Here is a 16,223-nt window from a genome sequence, read left to right as displayed (position 1 = left end):
AATGATGAGTACATGACCCTCCAGCCTCTCTTCTCCACCTAGAGGTTGGAGGTACACTTGGCTGGGCTGAGTTTAGCTCAAAATTCCAGCCCTCTCTTCATGCCTTGTTCTTCTGGGCCACCAACCTATAGTCATTCCACTGACATAAAAAAATACTTCTTACATGTTTTAATTTTTGTTTTTCTTGAGATATATCCCAAGCTAGGCTTGATATATCCTGTAGCCAAGGATAAACTTGAACTTCTCTGTTCCATCTGCCTCTGCCTGCTGAATACTGGGGATTACAGACATGCACCTATATGCTCAATTTATGCAGTACTGGGGACTGAACACAAGACTTCGTGTATGTTCAACCAGTATTGTACCAACTATATTATATCTCCAGCCCATAGACATACTGTAATTTGAGACAGAGTCCTGTGTACAGTCTAGGCTGTCCTGGAACTCAACTCTGTAACCCGGGCTAGTTGAACTTACCATAACCCTCCTACCTTAGTGTCCAAATGCTAAGTTTACGAGGGTGTACCGCCCTTTGTCGTAAAAGACTTTAAAAAAAATTTTTTTTAATTTTTATTTATTTATTTTTTGAACATAAAAACAGGTTATAATTTAAAAGTCCAGGGTTATTTTAAACAGTAAAATATTTTCTCTGTAGAAAATAGTATAAATGATAACATTTCCCAATAAGCCCTTTTAAGCCAAATAATAGCTGAATTATACATATAAATATTGATTAGTTTCTGGGATACAGAAGAAACCTATCTTCATCTGTTTAGAGAGCTATGTTTTACTTAAGTTGTGTAAGTGAGATTCCTATTCATGTTCCCCGTCACTTTTTGATTTACAGCATTTTTCTATAGGCTAATCCATAACCTAAAAAGATTTTAGCCTCCCCTCCTGAAAGTATGGCCTTCATTTTCTTCCATCAGCTTGATACAGTACAAATTCTTACCCTAATAGTGAAATGTTTCACTAAAGCTTGCCCAGTGATTGGGTAAAACCAAAACTTATTATAAGCCACAGTCATTTTAGGGTCCCCCCTGCTAGGTAGCCTCCCTGGATCTGTGGGTTGCAGTCTGAATGTCCTTTGCTTTATATCTAGTATCCACTTATGAGTGAGTCCTTCTGAGTCTGGGTCACTTCACTCAGGATGATATTTTCTAGTTCCATCCATTTACCTGCAAATTTCATGCTGTCATTGTTTTTCTCTGCTAAGTAGTACTCCATTGTGTATATGTACCACATTTTCTTAATCTATTCTTCAGTTGACGGGCATCTAGGTTGTTTCCAGGTTCTGGCTATTACAAATAATGCTGCTGTGAACATAGTTGAGCATGTATCTTTGTGGTTATGATTGAGCATTCCTTGGGTATATGCCCAAGAGTAGTATGGTTAGGTCTTGAGGTAGATCAATTCCCAATTTTCTGAGAAACCGCCATACTGATTTCCGCATTGGTTGTACAAGCTTGCATTCCCACCAACAGTGGAGGAATGTTCCCCTTGCTCTGCATCCTCTCCAACATAGACTGTCTTCAGTGTTTTTGATCATAGCCATTCTGACAGGTGTAAGGTGGTATCTCAGAGTCGTTTTGATTTGCATTTCTCTGATGACTAAAGATTTTGAGCATTTCCTTAAATGTCTTTCAGCCATTTGAGATTCTTCTTTTGAGAATTCTCTGTTTAGCTCTGTACCCTATTTTTTAATTGGATTGTTCAGTATTTTGATGCCTATTTTCTTGAGTTCTTTATTTACTTTGCAGAACAGTCTCTGTCAGATGTGGGGTTGGTGAAGATCTTTTCCCATTCTGTATGTTGTCTTTTTTTCTTATTGATCGTGTCATAAATGACTCTTATTTCTTCACAGACCAAGAATATTAGGTGTGAACCAAGAACAGAGACAGACTTTATTATACCACAACGCCTTACAGAAATATAGTTTCCCAGTATTAGGCTGTATGTGACTGCCTTCAGTTATTGTATTGTTCCAAGGATTATGAGCCTCTTAGGTAGGAATTTAAGACTCCACATAGGATTTAAGGTTTCTGTTGGACCAAAACGGTTTGGTCTGGTTTTGTGCCAGAAGGAAGAAAAGCTAGGTTCATATATAAAACAAAACATAAAGACAGAAAGTCATATTTGTGCTGTAAGGCCCACTTATGGCATGGTAAAATCTATAGTAGTGTTTAGAGCTTATCTTCTTTAATATATGTTAGCTCTCTAGGGCCTCTACGGCTGTTTGTTGTTTATCAAGTATTTAATCATAAATAAATAAGAAAAACATAAGTGCAAGCAGAGTGAGTTATGCATACCTGTAATCCCAGTACTCAAGAGGTTAAGGCAGAAGGATTGCCATAAGTTCGGGTCAGCCTGGGTCATATAGTGAGTGCCAGCCAGGGCTACCTTGTCTCAAAAACAAAAACTGTAGTTACAAAGTAGGGCAAAAGCTGTATAGTATGAAAGAAATGGCCGTGACTGAATGAAAAGCAAATCAAGGTGGGATGAGTTAGTTTGGGGAAAGGGAGGTTGGGAGAGATTGGATAAGCCAAGGATGATGGCTGCATTTCTTGCTGAGGTCTGTTTTCAAAAGAGAGAGTGCAGAAAGACAGGCAATAGGTTGTTCATGAGAAAATTACTTTGAATTGTTCAGGAAGACTCAAAGGTAGACAGTTTTTTATGAGTGTGGATCTTGTAGGAAGTCTCTTGGAAAGAGAAGTTTCTGAGTCATTGACATATAGGGCATGTAAATCTGTAGAGATGAATGTGATTGTCTGGTGAGATGTGGGGAGAGACTGAGAGCCAGATTGATCATAAGGATTTGAATTAGACAAATGATCGTTAGTTTCTGGGTTTGATTTATTTTGTCACAGATTTTATGATTTCTGCTGTGATCAGTTCTTTAGTAGCTACCTAGCATTTGTTTTGAACAGTGCTTTGATTAAAACATGGTCAAATCAGTTCAGTCCTTAGCATTTCAGGTATAAGTATTATTTCTATTAGTTAGTAATTAGTGCCTCCGTGGTCATTGGCACATTTCAATTTGATTTTTCGTTGCCTTGTAGGTTTCTTGCACCCCATGTAGTATACCAATTGGAACCCCTGTGAGTGGCTATGCTCTTTACCAGCGGCATATTAAGGCCATGCACGAGTCGGCTCTCCTGGAGGAACAGCGTCAGAGGCAAGAACAGATAGACTTGGAATGTAGAAGCTCTACAAGTCCGTGCGGTACTGCTAAGAGTCCAAACAGGGAGTGGGAAGGTAGGTCGATGGAACCATCACTACAAAGGGAATCAAGCTGAAGCCCAAGATAGCGTGTGTCTTTTGTGCTCTGTGTGTGATCTCAATCAGTTTATTACATCTGTCCCTGATAGAAGAGCCCTTAAACTGATGCTGCTTATACCATTAAATACTGGCGACTCCCAAAAGACAGCAGGAACATTGTTAGTAGCCTTCTAGTCAATAAGACTTTTCTGAACTAATTCTTCTTCTGAGAGTATAAAAACCATGCTTTGTCCCCCATTAATCTGACTGATGTTCTGTTACTAAAACATGTCATCTGAGGCTGCATAATGTTCTAATGTGATGGAGGCACCTCTTTGTAGCAGGTAATATCACCCTTACTCAGTCTTCAGCCTGTTAGCTGTGTGACCATGGGCGAAGATACCTAGCCTTTCATTGCTTTAGTTTTCTCATCAACAAGTGAAAATAATAATACATATTTATCTGGCTACGGTTGTAAAGTTAAACAGTCAATATTGTTATGTAACACATGGCTCAGCTTTTATATACAGTATAGACTGCTATAAAAGGACCTGTCCCTGTTGTATCACTTACTGTTTCAAATGATATTTGAATTGATTCATTCTGTTTTAGTTGGAGCATGGTACATTTTTACTTTAATATGAGGGGTTATTTCTAAATTTTAATAATTTATCTGAATTGGCACATGGTTGATAGTAAACTTAAATTATCTTTATGCTTAGAATGTATGAATATTAAAATTGTCTATGGCCGATTCAGAAGTATTTTGTAATACTTTATATAGACAAGAGCAATCAGCTTTGGAAAGCCACGTGTGCGTGTTAAAGGCTGTTTGATGTAAAAATGGGATTGTAGAGTATACTATTGATTCCTCACTCCATGATACACCCGTAATGAGTTTACTAGTTACATAACATACAGAACCTCTTACAGTAGACTTTTGTATATGAGCTTGTTGTTGTCTTAAATGTAAATTGTTTTTTAATTATTATGTATGTGCTAATGTGTTGTGCATTTGAAGTTTGGAGGACAACTTTAAGGAGTCCATCTCTTCTTCCACAGTGGAATTGGGATAGCATTGACGTCCTCAGGCTTGCATAGCAAGCACTGTTACAAATCCTTGAGCATCTCAGCAGCCCTTAAACGTAAATCTCATGCTAGCAAAAATGGGAACTAGGGAAATAATACTAAGGCATGGAAAGAATGCAGAATATTTCTCTCCCTAACAATTGAACCCAGTCCATGATGAGAACGTGCTTTCCCACTAGCTCACCCCAGCCATAAAGAAGTGGTTTTTGTTGTTGTTTTCTCTCCTTCCATTCTCTCTCCCTTCCACTGTCATTTTTCCTCTCCCTTTAGGATTGTAGTATGTAGCCCAGGTTGTCCTCGAATTCACCATGTAGCTCAGGCTAACCCTGAACTTAGAATCCCAGTGCCCCAGCTTCTCATGTGCTGGTTATTTCAGGACTGTGTCACCATATCCCTCCTAAGTGAATATTTCTATAATGTAAGTAGGCGGGAATTTTGATAACCTTTACTGAACTGCATTTTGAGGATCTATAATCCCTAGTTTTATAATCAATACAATGGGTACTTAGATGTTATATGTTGAAGGAAAGTGATCCACCCTTAGGGGGCAGTGGTGGCGCACAACTTTAATCCCAACACTCAGGAGTCAGAGGCAGGTGGATCTCTTGAGTTTGAGGTCAGCATGGTCTACAGAGTGAGTTCTGGAATAGCGAGTGCTACACAGAGAAGCCCTGTCTTGAACCCTGCCTCTCCACTCCGCCTGCCTTTTCTCCCCCCCCCCCCCCAAAAAAAAAAAAGAGTGATCCGCTCCTCTCCCTTTCTTTGTTCCTTCTCCTCGCGACTTCACTTAGACCAAGTGCTTTAGCACTGCCACATCCTGGCTCTCAGCGATGGTTCTCTTTTAAATGCACAATTATGAAGAAATCTATTTGTGAGTAATTATAAATACAGGCCTGTTTATTTATTCCTTATGTATTATTTAGGATAGCTTTTTAAAATTTTTAAGACAGGGTTTATTTGTGTAGCATTTGCTGTCCTGGAACAGCTCTGTAGCCCAGGCTGGCCTCAAACTTACAGGGACCCACCTGCCTCTGCCTCCTCAGAGCTGGGTTTAAAGGAGTGTGCTACCACCCCCGGGCTAGGATAGGTTTTTTCTAAAGGATAAAATAAAACTTAGAAAAAATGATATTCAGTTCAATCATTTGTTGAGTTCCTGCCAAAGCCTCACATTATTCAGTTAGTAATGTGTGGGTGATTCTCATTGGATAGCATAGTTTAGAATCTCAATCTTCACAAACAACATCACTCTTTTTTTTGAACTGTATTGAGGAGCTAGAGTGACCAGAGCCTAAGTGTTAAGCTTGATACTGTGAGCTGCATTTCTCTGCAGTTAATCCTTTGTTCTGTGTGCTTTAGATTTTAGATTGAAAAGTGATGGCTGAATTTTTAATTGTAATGCAGTGATTTTTTTTTTTTTTTTTCCGAGACAAGATTTCTCTGTGTAGCTTTACGCCTTTCCTGGAACTCACTCTGTAGCCCAGGCTGGCCTCGAACTCACAGAGATCCACCTGGCTCTGCCTCCCGAGTGATAATGCAGTGATCTTAAAATCAGATTTTCATGTTAAATTACTATGACATGAAGAGTTTTATAGTTTTAATTCAGGATGGCTTTACATGGTGTCACCTTTTTATATTTTACATAAAAGTTTTATTTTGCTAACCCACCTAATGTATACATCCAGTATTTTATTTCTATAAGCTATATATCTCTCCTTTGAGGTTGTTCATAAATACCGTGTAGTCAATGTCTGGGACACTTCCAAATAGCATTTAAATGTTTACAGTTAAGTCACATCTGTATGGAAAACACGGCAAATGTTTTAACACAACCACAGACTATTTTGTAGATTAAAAAGTATCTGTAGTGTGAGTTTCTATGTAAATAGCATCAGCTTATCATGACAGCTCACGTCTGTAATTCCAGCACCGGAAGGATTAAGGCAGGAGGATTTTTCACACGTTTGAGGCCATTGTGAATTACTCAGTGAGTTCTAAACCAGCTTAATCTACAGAGAAGACCTTGTGCCAAAATACATAAGCAAAAACCACACTACTACTACCATTAAAAAAAATAACCCAAACAGTTAAGTACTAGGGAATTCTGCCTAGATTAGGACTCTGTGTTTATTTAGCTGCTGTGCTTTCATTTGATTCTATTCATTGCTTTTTAAATGAGATTGGTACAGATTGGTAGCCATGCCCCCTCTTTAAATTATGCTTTTGTTATCTGTAGAAAAAGGTTTTGAAAGTACTTTAAAGAATTATTTTCAGCTGGGTGGTGGTAGTGCACGCCTTTAATCCCAGCACTTGGGAGGCAGAGACAGGTGGATCTCTGTGAGTTCGAGGCCAGCCTGGTCTACAGAGTGAGTTCCAGGACAGGCTCCAAAGCTACACAGAGAAACCCTGTCTCAAAAAAAACAAAACAAAAAAAAAAACCAAAAAAAAATTAATAATAATAATTATTATTATTTTCAACTGACATTTACCCAGATTGACCCTTGCTACACTGATAGCTTCCAGAGAAGAAGCTTGGGCATGTCAAGTTAGAAGTTGTATTGCAAGTTTAATAAAAGTCTATGTAATCAAAATTGATTTCTGCTTCTGTGCAACTAAAACTATTTTGTTTTGTGTTTATTTTGTTACTTTATTTGTTTAGTTTTTCCACTTCTGTATATATTCTGATTGAAATTGATGTGGTTAGGACCATCTAAATATATACCATTATTTTTTTAAAATGGATTTTTCTACATAGTTATAAATTATTTGAAATGGTTAATATAACATTATATTAAATCCTCTAGGAAAGAAGAAATAAATTTGTTTGTTTGTTTGTTTTTGTCCTTACACTGGCCTATCCTTTTGCCTTAACCTCCTAAGTATTGGGATTATAGGTATGCAATACCATGCCCAATATGAGTATCATTGTTTTGATGGGTATCCTACAGGTGTCAGAAGTTCAGTAGCCATCCAGTTCAAAGTCCATCATAGTTTGCTTTGGTTGGGAAGTTTGTGATTCTTTGGAGCCCCAATTTCCTCATTTGAAAAATTTCATTAATCTCTTTGGTTGTAAGAGTTAAGTGAGACAATTTATTATATTGTATTTCCCAATGAGAAATCCAGATACTTAGAGATTAATAAGGAAAAACTGAATAATAGTGTGTGACTAATTCTGGCTAATGCACAAAAGGGAACCAGCTCCCCATCAGCTTATATAGGCTCAAGGCTCCAAGTTACACTTTGAGCAATAATGTGTTGTCCTATAGAGACAGATTTCCAAGGTTTGGATGTTTGAACAGACGGGAGATTTACAGTGTAAAGTATTGTCATAGTTATCCCAGACAGACCAGCCCTGCTTTTCCCAGGCAGCTGTTAACTTGGGGTCCTCATCCTGATTAGAGGCACAGGGATGAATTAGCATTGCCAGCCAGGGCTGTCCTCTAAACTGCCTGGCAGACCAGTGCTCATTGTTAAACATGTACTTTTGTTCAATTTAATGTTTTCTGAGCAAGTTTATTGATAAATCCTATGTAAGTTCATTACTTCCACTTCCTTCTTCAAATTCATGGAAAGTGTGGTGTCTAACAATTGAATATTAGTTGATATACAATATCATAGGTCTTTATTTGAGCTGGGCGGTGGTGATACACAGCTTTAATTCAAGCACTTGGAGGCAGAGGCTGGTGGATCTTTGTAATTTTGGGAGCAGCCTGGTCTACAGAGCGAGTTCCAGGACAACCAGGACTACACAGAGAAATCCTGTCTTGAAAAACAAAAACAAAACATACAAACAAAAGTATTTTTTTAAAAAGTCTGTATTTGAAAACAGTTATGGACCTTGACACTTGAGTGGGGACTACAAGGTGGCCCACTGTTAGCATAGTATAGTAAGATAAATATAACTTAGGTATGTAAAAGAAGAAGACAAATTGCTATTTGCATGGTAATATTATCCTAGAAAATGTAAAAGAGGCCTGGTGAATGTTCCAGGGATAAAACTACCTCCCTCCCAAGCAAGCTGGGCTACCAACCTATAGTTTGATTCCTAAGACCTCCCTACTGTCCTATGGGAGGTAAAGATTGGAATCATCTGGAAGCCTGCAGTCCAGCTAGGCTCTAGTATGCAACTGGCAGAAAAGAGAGTCCTTGCCTCGACAAGGTGGAAGGCAGGGCCTTCTGAAAGCTGTCCTCTGACCTCCACATGCATCCTGTGACACATGCATGCTGGTACTCACACATATCATAAATGAAAACACATGCAAAATAAATAAATAAATTTTTAAAAAGTATAAAAATTAACTGAGAATTATTCAAACTAAAAGGAAAGTTTTCTTAGGAAAAGCTATTATAGAAAACCTATATCTTTTCTGTATATCTAAAGTATTAAGTTACATATATACATCCATATATATGAGAGATGATTTTTCCCAGCAAGAGAACATATAAGACCTAGGAATAATTTTAATAAAGGTGATTATTTTTAATTCAATATTAAAAGAATTTTCCTATCCTTTATTTGTTCATAAATTTAATGTAATCCAAATGAAAATTCTAATGACATTTTGAATAGGAAGTATGCAAAATGATTTTAAATCTAAATTTACCTTGATTAGCTAAATGTGGTGGTACGGATGTATAATCCCAGCACTTGGGAGGCCATGGCAGGAAAATTTTGAGTTTGAGGCCATTGAGGCCTAGATACTAAAAGCCTGTTTTAAAAAACTAATCCCAACAAAAAAGCTGAAAGGATAAATGGATAAGATAAGGAAATGAAAAGAACAAAAATGTAAATGAGCATTTGTTTTGTCAGACATTAAAATGTCATACATCTAAGTGGTAAAGAGTTACATTTGACTTTTACTTTGTTTTTCTGGTTTTAAACGGTTAATCACAGTATATTAGTTTCAGTTTAATAAAAGAAAGATTTAGATGGCATGATGCCCACATACCCGTAATCTTTAGTATTCAAGAGGGGAAGGTAGGAGGATCTTCCATTTCAGGTCTGTCTGGGCCATCTGACACCACCATCCCCCACCCCCCAGAAAAGGGAGAAAATTTTATATTTGTATGTTTATTATTTTTTTTAAAAATTGTGTTTGGGTGCACATACATAGTGTGTAGAGGCCAGAGATCAACCTTGGGCATCAGTCCTTGGGCACTATGTCTCTTGGGTTTTTTGAAACAGTTTCTTACTATACTAGTCTGGGCCTCCCCTGCCATGTTAAACTGGCTGGCCAGTGAGCGCCAGGTATTAGCTTGCCTCTACATACTCCCTGCCCCCCACCATCCCCAGTGCTGGGATTTCAATTATGTGTCACCACTCCTGGCTCTTTTATATGGGTCCTGGGGATCCAGCTCATACCTTCATACTCTGTAGTGTCTTCTCAGTCCCCTGTTTATGGTGATATGACTGCATTATTGTCATGCCATTGAAAAATGGAAATTTTTAATGTGGGAATAACTTTTCATTAAGTAACTTTCATCATTAATACAGTTATATTCATAGTTTTTTTTTTTAAACTGGCTAAGGAATAAGCTTTATCTGCATTTGTTTGAAAAGACTTCTTCTGTTTCTCATGTTTACTTTTTTAAATATTAGGCAGTTAACATCAACAAGCTAATTGAAATTCTCAGAGAACTGACCTGTAATCCAGGTCAGACTTGAGTTCACAGATTCCTTTCATAATTCAATGTTTGTCTGATGTAATTTTATTGCATATCAAAGCACTTGATTTTTCTTAAGACCTTTTGTTCTTTAAAGGTAAAAATTGTCATTGAATTTCTGAGGGTTTTAAATCTGAGGGAAACATCAGATTTAGATTTAGTAGGATTTCATAATTTTTCTGTGGGTGGATTTGTCCCCAGCAATTTTAGACCTTGTTATTAGCATATAGATGGATCTGCCCTTGGATGGTGTGGGCTTGGTCCTTTCACACATACTATTTTAATTTGGGGTTCTTCCCTTATTGTGATAACTTTAACTTTCATAGGAAAATCAGTCGCCTATATGCCTTATGCTGAGGTCAAACGTGCTCTAGAACAGGAAGCACAGATGCACAGTACCGCAGCAAGGTCAGCCTCACCGTGTAGGCTCTCTCCAAGAGAAGTCAGTAAAGCCGCTTCACAGCCCGATAGGAGTGCAGCCCGCTCTAGTGTCCCTCCAGGTAAATATTGCCTTTCTGCACAGTGGCTGCCGGCCATCTACCCACAGGTGTTCCACGTGCTGTTTTAATCTCATGAGTGACCTGCTCTTCAGGACATATCTTTGCTCTCCTAGAATGACTTTCTCTGCATTCCATTGTCAGTTGAATTCAGATTCACTAGGCCACTGGGAAATCTGTGTTGACACACCTATACTGTGATTGGCTTTTCTTTTAACAGTACAACTACTTTGTAAAAACCCTTGAGACTCTCCACCCCCCAGAAATTCAAGTGTACTGTGAAAGCCAGAATCAGTAGATGTTCTCAAATTATGCAGCTACACAGAGGATATATACTGGGTTGTCAGCCGTGTCTCCTACTGTGTGAAGCAGCAGATATTTCTTGGAAGCTTCCTGATTCTCATTCCCATTGCAAGTTTCAGATGGTGATGAAGAAAGACAAAATCACTCATAATGATTGCCTCTGTTGAACAGAATAGTTGCTAATGTCAGCTTTGAATGCTGTGGTTTGAAATAAATTGAATACATTTATCTCACAAATACCATTTGAGAGTTGAGTATACTCATTGACAGATTTTTAAAAAGTGAAAATACTCATGTGTAGCTTCATCTGACATTTAGAATTTAATTTGTGATCTAAAGATTCAAGAATACTTACTGAGGAAGGTAGCCTATGCATAATAGGAAATTGACCATTTTAAATGATTTTTTTCCCCCTTTAAAAAGTCCTCCAACCTGCTCCACATCAAGTGATAACTAACCTTCCTGAGGGCGTTCGGCTTCCAACAACACGACCAACCAGACCACCTCCCCCTCTCATCCCATCGTCTAAAACCACTGCGGCATCAGAGAAGCCATCCTTCATAATGGGAGGGTCCATCTCACAGGTAAGCTGGCTCTTCTTTATAGCAGATTTCCTGTTGAAGGTTGCGTAGGTACTAATAAATAATCAGGTTCCTTCCTAGGCTGTTTCCTCTCTGTCCGTCTTTCTGTAGCCATGTGTTCATTTTCACTTTCCTAGGACTCACACGAACAGGGTCATATACTATGCACACTTTTGTGTTTGCCTTTTATCTACATGTAATGATTTTAGGGATTCAGTGAAGTATTTGTGTGTACTCAGTAGCGTTTTGAACGTTTTTTTGTTTTTTTTTTTAACTCCGTTGTATGAACGTTTCATTTTGTTTATCTCTTCTGTGGAGGGAAACCTGAACTGTTTTGTTTTAGGCTCCTTAAGAATGAAGCTGTTGTGAACCCTTTCATGCTGGTTCCTTTGCGAGTGTACGTTTGGATTTCTCTTCTGTAGTCTTTAGGAGTGAAGTGGAGTTTCAAGTGACCCCATCGCTGTGTCCCCACCAGCGCTGCCGAAGACTGAGGCTTCTAGTTTCAGGCTTTGTTCCACTCATTGTTATTGGGTATCTATCTGTCTGTTTCATTTTAGGCATACTTAGTTACACCTAAGTAGGTGTAGTCATACTTCATTGTGGTTGTAGTATGTGTTTCCCTGAAAATAAATTACGTCACACTCTTTCCATGTGTGCTCTTCGTCCATACTTGTATTTCTGGTTCTGTGACGTGACTGCTGGCTGAGTATCTGTAGTATGAATGTCTGAAACCTAAAATGCTATAAAATGTAAAACTTTCTGAGCACAGCATGCCATCACATGTGGAAAATGTCACATCTGCCCCACTATGAAAGAGCACAGTAAAACCACAGGTGTACTAAAAGCATTGTATAAAATTATTATTATTGTGTGTGTGTGTGTGTGTGTGTGTGTGTGTGTGTGTGTTGAGAGAAGGGGGGGGGGAGAGAGAGAGAGAGAGAGAGAGAGAGAGAGAGAGAGAGAGAGAGAGAGAGAGAGAGAGAGAGACACACCAAGACTGAGAGAGACTGAGACTGAACCCCACACAGGTTCCTTTACCCTATGGAGGTCAAAGGACAACTTATGAGAGTCAGTTCTCTCCTACCATGTAGGTTCTGGGCATCAAAGTCACATTGTCAGGTTTTGTAGTAAGCCCTTTGACCTACAGAGCTGTCTTGCTGACAGTTTTATTTATTTTTTGAGAGGAAGCCTTTTGTATCCCAGGCATGTAGCCAAGAATGACCTTGAACCTTCACCTCCCAACTGTTAGGATGACAGATGTGTGCCATGGTGCCTTCTTCATGTGGTGCTACAACACTCAACTGACTGATCCATATTCCCAGCTCCAGAGCTTTAAATTTATTATGTTGATACACATTACATATATATTTTCATTTTTTATATTTGTTGCATAGGCACTGTTGACAGAACATTTTCATATAATCATTGCTTATTGAACACATTCCTCATACTTTGATTTGTTACGTTTTGCAAGCTTTATAGATTTGGCTTTTACTTTTGTGCCCATGATTAGTCAGAGACTGGTTTCTTCATCCTAGTGGTGTGGAAATCAGTATTTACTTCTCATTTGGATTTTCACTTCTGGCAGCGTGGCTGATAAAGTTTTCTTTCTCTCTTTTCATTGCTCTGGTTGCCTTTTGTTGGATCTGTATCTGCACTCAGAGCTGGTCTGCGGATCCATTTGTCTACTTTTGTTATTATAGTCTTGATGATTGTCATGTTATAGTGTATAACCATTTAGTGTACATCTTGTAGTGGTTTTATTTTTCTGGCCATTCTATATCCTTTATCATGTTCATATAAATTATGTAATTTGTTTTTCAATTTTGTAAAAGCCAACTAGAGTTTTGGTTGAGATGACATTAAACCTATATAGATCAGTTTCAGATAGGAATAGATATTTTCATAATCTTGAATCTTCTAATCTGTGAATATACACATCTTTTCTTTTTTCTTGGCCTTTATTGCTAATTCCTGTTTAAAGTGTTTTGTTGTTTCCGCTTTAGAAGTTATGTGCATATTCTGTTCATTTTGGGCTATTTCATTAATTTTAATGTATTCTGTGGTTTTCTTTTGTTTTCTGAGACAGGGTCTTCCTATGTATCCTTTGCTGGCCTGGGAACTTAACTGTGTAGACCGGGCTGGCCTTGAACTCATGGTGATCTGCCTACCTCTGCCTCCCAAGTGCTGGGATTAAAGGTTTGTACCAACATGCCCGGCAATTTTAATGTATTCTTTGTTTTTATAAGTTCTTGGCTAGTACAGGCATAAGTGAGGATATCATAAGCTTGATTTCAAACCATCCCAGAAAGCAAATGTTTCAAGGTCATAAGAAGCTTTTGGTTTTCCATTATATAGAAAACTTATGTTTATATGTAATGTGTGTGTGTGTGTGTGTGTGTGTATACATATGTATATATATATATATATACATATATATATTACAGTCAGTTAAATATGAAAAGTATTATATCTAAAAGAATGTATGTACCTTAATTAAAAAATAATTTAGAGCTGGGCAGTGGTAGTGCACACCTTTAATCCTAACACTTGGAGGCAGAGGGAGGTGGATCTCTGTGAGTTCGAGGCTAGCCTGGTCTACAGAGCCAAGTTCCAGGACAGCAAGGACTATAAAAAGAGAAACCCTGTCTCAGAAAACCAAACAAATTTGGAACTAGACATAGTTGCATACACCTTTAATCTCCAGCTTGCTGGAGGCTGAGGCAATAGGATCACAGGTTTTAGTTTAGCCTGACATTCATGGGGAAACTGTATTTAAATACATCAAAACAAAACAGATACTTCATTGTTTAAAAAAATGCTAAGAACCTTGTACAGTGTTGCAATAATGGTACTGACAGACTCACACACCTCAGATACAAAGCTTCAGTCTGCTAAAAGCAAACAGAGTCAGGGAAATACAGAAGCGAAGCAGCATAGTAGTATTGGTACAGAGAAATAGCATCCATGTCTTGACTAGCCTTGTGACCTCTCATATTACTTCTGATAAGGAATTTTTTTTGGGGGGGGGTAGATTTAGAGAAATAATTTCCATGTGTCGTGTCTATCTTTGGGATGGGGGCAGTTTTTTGTTTTGTGACAGGCTTTAGTGTAGCTCATGCTGGCCTTAAACTCTGTGTACCAGAAGCTGGCCTAGAACTGTCCCTCTTGGCTCCACCTCCCATATCATGGGGTAACAGGCTACATGTTTGTCACCATACCTGGATGAGAAAGGTGGTTTAGTTCATTTCTAATTTTATCTCTTTTATTTCTTTTTCTTGTTTCATTATGCTGTCTACAGAAAAATGCCGTATTGATAGAAAGAGTGTGCATAGATGTCTCTTGTTGTAGATCTAAAAAGTAAAGCATTCAGTATTTTACTGTGTCCCCTAGGTCCTTTTGGGGAAATATATTTCTTTGGGTTCTTAGTGTTATTTTATTTGTTTCATTTTGTTTCTCTTTTGTTTTACACAGAGTTTCATTATCTAGCTTAGGGAAGCATGAAACTCTGTGGTCTAACCTGGTCTCAGATCTGCTTGCTTCAGGTCTCCCAAGTGCTGGGTTATAAATGTCCATCACCACCTGACCCCCCTGTCAATGCTAGACTTTCTGTTTTGTTCTTTTACTGCTTTCTTTCTCTGTGTGGCATTTTGTATTTTGTTAGACGTTGTTCTTCTACTTCCCTTTAATTCTCTATCTAACCTTGGTCTAGTAAATTAAAAGTGTACTGTTTTATTTCCTCTGTATGGTTCACTTTTTCTATACATCTTGTAACTTTTTTTTCAAATTGAAGTTTTCTTACATTCATTTTTTTTCCCATGTGGAGATCAGAGGACAATGTGTGAGAATAGATTTCTCCCCCGTTACCATGTGGGTCTTAGGGATCAAACTCAGGTTTTCAGCTTCATGGAAAGCACCTGTACTCCCTGAGTCATCTTGCTGGGCACCAGAACTGCATATTTTATGTTGTGTAATATGGCAACTCTGGTAACCAAACAGCCGCCTCCCACCCTGTTGTAGCTTCTTTGGCTTTTAAGAACTAATTGTAAAGTCTGTGTTATGTATGGCCACTGAATTCTCTGCTTCGGCAACTAATGATTGTACAGAGATTTCCTTAAATGCGCTGGAATCAGTAGTCCTCCTCAGTCCTTGCTGTGGAGTTCTCTGTCATGCCTTTAGACTACCCTCAGCCAGTTGACAGCTAGGCCAGCCAGAGCTGAAAACTCCTTAGTGCTTTCTTTGTTTAGGATATGCAAAGCCTTTAGGTTCCCCGGGGGTGTGTTGGAGCTTTTCCAATATCTTCTGAATTCTCACCATTTTCATTGGTGTTGTTTGTTTTGCATTTGTAAGAGATATAAAATATTGTTAATGGCTTACATTTTGAGTACGTTGTGGTAAATGCTTTATGTAATTTGTTAGTAGTAAATATATGTAATATATGAGCTTGTCAGAAGATATAGCTTATTCTCTTAGTTTTTCTAATTTAATAATCTATGCTGAAATTTTTTTCTTTTTTCACAATTACTTTTTAAAAAATTGAGTGGCAAAGATACAGCTTTTTGTTGATAGAAATGTGAAGATTGACTTTACTTTCAGAAAAGACAATAGTTTGCTTAGTCTCTTGACTATTTTATTTATTTTTCAGGGAACTCCTGGCACTTACTTGACTTCTCATAATCAGGCTTATACTCAAGAAGCAGCTAAGCCCTCAGTGGGATCTATCTCTCTTGGATTGCCACGGCAGCAGGAATCTACCAAATCAGGTCAGTGAGTGGCACAGTCCTGGGACAGCTGCTTGTGGTCACGGTCAGCCGTGCACTGGTTGGTCTTTTCA

The 16,223-nt window shown here is 38.2% G+C and overlaps 1 protein-coding gene across 12 annotated transcripts in view; it reads left to right on the top strand.

Moving 5' to 3' along the window:
- Positions 1-16,223, top strand: part of Ncor1 (nuclear receptor corepressor 1) — a 158,752-nt gene that overhangs the window by 101,689 nt on the left and 40,840 nt on the right. For 9 of the 12 annotated variants that reach the window (XM_059270874.1, XM_059270871.1, XM_059270879.1 and 6 more), the window contains 4 exons: positions 3,060-3,255; positions 10,335-10,508; positions 11,232-11,392; positions 16,035-16,152. In XM_059270874.1, coding sequence (XP_059126857.1) covers positions 3,060-3,255; positions 10,335-10,508; positions 11,232-11,392; positions 16,035-16,152 — 649 coding nt within the window. The remainder of the gene's footprint in view (positions 1-3,059; positions 3,256-10,334; positions 10,509-11,231; positions 11,393-16,034; positions 16,153-16,223) is intronic. The other 3 variants (XM_059270881.1, XM_059270878.1, XM_059270877.1) reach the window with 1 other exon arrangement.

The sequence above is a fragment of the Peromyscus eremicus genome, chromosome 8a (assembly GCF_949786415.1).
Source record: "Peromyscus eremicus chromosome 8a, PerEre_H2_v1, whole genome shotgun sequence".
NCBI classification, from domain to species: Eukaryota; Metazoa; Chordata; class Mammalia; order Rodentia; family Cricetidae; genus Peromyscus; species Peromyscus eremicus.
The sequence above is the reverse complement of the archived record's forward strand: the minus strand, read 5'-3'. Positions and strand labels throughout refer to the sequence as shown.